The following is a 4,012-nucleotide window of genomic DNA, read 5'->3' as shown; positions in this document are numbered from 1 at the left end:
CTCCAGACGTGGTCAATGTCCTAGTCCATCTTGGCCAGTAAGTGGCACGCTTCCTCCGTAATTATTTTAGTAGCCTCTAGAGGAAAATGGATCTTGCTTCCTAGTCCATTTTGGCCATGGCTGTTGTCACAATATTGTAAGAAGGACATTCTCTCATTCCCAAAAATAGTCATCACAAGCAAATAACGTCTTACATAAAAGTTTCTGAAGAACCTAGAACTTTGACTCAGACTTTTAATTGGTGGCTTTGCACTCTTAGGGCTTCCCTTGTGGCTCAGAGAGTATAAAGAATCTGGCTGCAGTGATGGGAGACCCAGGTTTGCTCCCTGCGTGGGGAAGATCTCCTGGAGAAGGAAATGGCCATCCACTCCAGTATTCTGCCTGGAGAATCCGATGGACAGAGGAGCCTGGTGGACTATGTTTCATGGGGTGGCAAAGAGTCGGCACGACTGAGTGACTACGCTTTGCAATCTTAAGGGGAAATGGGTAGCCAGAATCCCAAAGAAACAGGAAAGAGCTGTATGAATGGCTGGTGCAGGGGAAGGAGGAGTGAATCTTGAGAGCATACTGGGAATTGCTACAATGTGAGGAAGTATAGGCAGACTTTGTTTTATCCCATTTCACAGATAATTGCATTTTTTACAAATTGAAGGTTGGTGACAAGCCCACGTCAAGCAAGTCTATCAATGCCATTTTCCAATAGCCTTGGCACATTCCATGTCTCTGTGTCATACTGCAGTAATTCTCAGGATATTTCAAACTTTCACTGGCAAAACAATCTGAAGGTCCAGATGATCACTGGTGATTTTTAGCAATAGTGGAATGTTCTAATTAAGGTATATTACCGTCAGGCCACTCAGGATAGCTCTTCTCTTACTCTCGGTAGATCCCCTGCCCCACCAGTACAGCCTAGGCCTATGACTTGCTTTTCTCTGTACTTGTCTGAGGCCCCAGAGTTGATCTTTTGTATCAAAGGGGTGGTGAGGGGCGTGTCCCTCAACTGCTTTCCATGAAAATTAAAGAGCCCGCCTGATCTCACTCCCACTATGATTAGCCATCTCCTCCCTCACCCCCCACCCCCTCCTTCCCCATTCCCCACTTCCCTACCCTCTACTCCCCACCCCGCCATTGCTCTCAGAATGAAGCCTGTCACCATGTGTGAATACTTCCCACCACCCGTGCACCACCCATGGTGGGGTGTTGCTCCAGGACCTTGCTTCACACGTGTGAGTGCCTCCCATCCCTTAAGCCATCCATGCCTCTGTTCTTGGCGGCAGATTCTTCCTTTGGTCTCGAAGCTGGGCAAACAAAGGTCTTGTAAGCCTGCAGGGCACAACCCAACAATTGGTGGCAGCCAGGAGATGACAGAAACTCCTGTGAGTGTCAAGATACAGGATGAGGAATGGAAAGTTATTGGGGGCATCCACTAGAATGTGGGTCCCAAGAGTCTCTGGGTGATCCTTGAGGTGGCTGTCCGCTAACCCAGGGGGCCCCAAAGTTGCTGTCTGTAATCCCAAAGTTGTAGGGTATTCCTGAGGTGGCCGTCTGCTACCATATGGTGCCCCAGAATTGCAGGGGGAATCCCAGAAGCAACAGGGAAATCCCTGGGTGGCTGTCCACTAGTACATGGGGCCTTTGGGTGGCTGTCCCTGATGAATGGGCGCTGCCCAGAGAGCTGGAGAACAATGGCCTCAGCTAGCTCTGCTATTGTATCAAAGTGAGCCTTTTGTAATGTTTTAAGCCAGCTTTCTGGAAGGAATTGGTATTTCTCTTGTGCCTTTGCCATATAAATGATCTACCTGGGCTCTCTGATACTAGTGGTCTGTGATCTCTAAGAGTAAGGAGGAAAAGGAGCTTAGGTAAACTCGGTAGAAATAATTATGTTTGGGTAATGTCTATCTAAAATAGTCTCCCCAGATTTTGGTGACTTGAAACTGAGTTAAGAGAATTCGTTGACTTTCTGTGCCCTATGCTTAGTTGTATCACACTCTTGGAGACCCCACGGGCTACAGCCCTCCAGCTTCCTCTGTCCATGGGGATTCCCCAGACAAGAATACTGGAGTAGGTTGCCGGGCCCTCCTCCTGGGATCTTCGCAACCCAGGTCTCCTGCATTGTAGGCAGATTCTTTAGCGACCGAACCACCAGGGAAGCCCAAGAATACTGGAGTGGGGAGTTGGTCTCTCCCTTCTCCAGGGGATCTTCCTGACCCAGGAATCGAATTGGAGTCTCCTGCTCCGCAGGCGTGTTCTTTATCAGCTGAGCTACCGGGGAAGCCCCGCAGGCAGCTTAGGAAGGATGTATAATATTATTTATCTTTCCAGCATCATTTGTACCTAAAGCTTCCCGTGTGAGGACATTCTTTTCCTTTACCTCTCCTTGCAGTCTTTAGTATAACCGAAATAAAACAATACTGTTTACATAAACAGTATTCTCTGTAATACTGAGTGCTTCAATGCCGTAGGAACTGCATTTGGTTTATTCACATGTATTCCTTGGTGACAATTACACAGTCTGTCACTCGGGTACTCAATTTATATGTATAATATGAATGGAATGAATGAGTAAATAAATGTAACCACCCACTCTTTAATAAAGTTTTAAAATGGGGTTTGGATTTCACTTTTTGAGTGAAGAAACTCATTTTCTTTGATTTAATAAATATAACAAAGCACAAATGTAATCACATGAAATGGTAAAGATGCTTTAGAAATTTTAATATGATGTACAGATGAAATGTAATTTTATAAATTTCTGAACATTTTAAGTATGTTAAATGCAAGGAGGAATAAATAAATCAGCAACAGATAACCTCAGGGCAGGCATCACTTAAGGACTCATGCCCCTACAGCTGAATACTTTTATATCTACTTGCTTATTACTACTGACAAAGTATCAACTAAAGTAATTCAATGAATTTGGTGGCTAAAGCAGAAATCAGAGTCTTCTGAAATGAGCACAGGTGAGTGTACGAGGCTGATGTGGCATCTTGGTCGGTGAGAGTCATCTCAAGGTGACTTCAGAGCTCCACCCAGGTTTCTTATCCTTTTCTGCAAGATGGATGACGAAGAGAGGGCTCTCATCATCTCCACCCTGACGATTTCCCAGGCGCACTCGCTGTATTCCTTCTGTTTCAGGTAGTCACGGATTCCCTGGAAGTACCTCATCACGGCCAGCACGGGGCCCATCCTTCCCTGGTCAGAGGCATCCTCTCCCTTCACCAGGCCCGGGCAAGCATCCAGGTCCTCCAGCTGTTGCATGAGTCCAGCGCGGAGCTGGTCCCGGATGGCCGTGTTCCAGGCAGCAGGGGAGTGCTCTGTCTGTAAGAGGTTGAAGCACTGCTTGAGCATCTCGTGGAGGACAGAGAGGGCCTGGTCCTTCTGGAACTGGCCGCGCTCCAGCATCTCCTGGGGAAGACCGAAGTCTTTTCTGTCCTGCAGACAGGAGCGAGGGGAGAGTCTGCTCATTTGCCGCAGGAGCCTGAGGTTCTGCCTGCCAACCGACACATGGTTCCAAGGCCGGTTACAGCCCAGAGATCCTCCAGGGCTGCAGCTGACCAGCACCAGGGCCATCAGTAGAGAGACCGCGAAAGCCATGGGGAAGATGAGGCTGCTGCTGGCCTGCCTGAGACGGCGTCTGGGTGAACCTTGAGGTAGGGTGTCTGATGACAATCTTTCTAGCAAGGCTTTTAAGTAGGGAAGACGGTACTCATTGTCCGAAAATTTCTCCCTCACTTCCTCATTGTGCTTTCATTTAGATATTACCTATTTGACCTAGAAAATGTAGTCAATCTACACTCTGAAGTTTTACAGTAGAAGTTTAATTTTCCCAATAAACTTTGGATTTGTCAATGAAAATGTGTATCAGTTAGATGAGATACTAAATAAAGGCTGAAGTTATGCAATAATACGAAGACTTATAGACATGTACATAGTTATTATGTACAGATTTAAGTATAATAATAAACATTCCTTCTGTTTGTATTTTGTCAGGAACATAAGTTTTCCTTGATCC

The 4,012-nt window shown here is 46.5% G+C and overlaps 1 protein-coding gene across 1 annotated transcript; it reads right to left on the bottom strand.

The window, feature by feature from the left end:
- Positions 1-3,006: 3,006 nt before the first annotated feature.
- LOC145542398 (interferon tau-like) lies at positions 3,007-3,594 on the bottom strand. The gene has a single exon (XM_081581518.1). The coding sequence runs from the start codon at positions 3,592-3,594 to the stop codon at positions 3,007-3,009; it is 588 nt and encodes a 195-aa protein (XP_081437644.1).
- Between the last annotated feature and the right edge of the window lie 418 nt (positions 3,595-4,012).

This window comes from Giraffa tippelskirchi, chromosome 1 (assembly GCF_054371585.1).
Source record: "Giraffa tippelskirchi isolate mGirTip1 chromosome 1, T2T-mGirTip1v1.2.pri, whole genome shotgun sequence".
NCBI lineage: Eukaryota > Metazoa > Chordata > Mammalia > Artiodactyla > Giraffidae > Giraffa > Giraffa tippelskirchi.
This window is presented reverse-complemented; position numbering and strand designations above follow the sequence as displayed.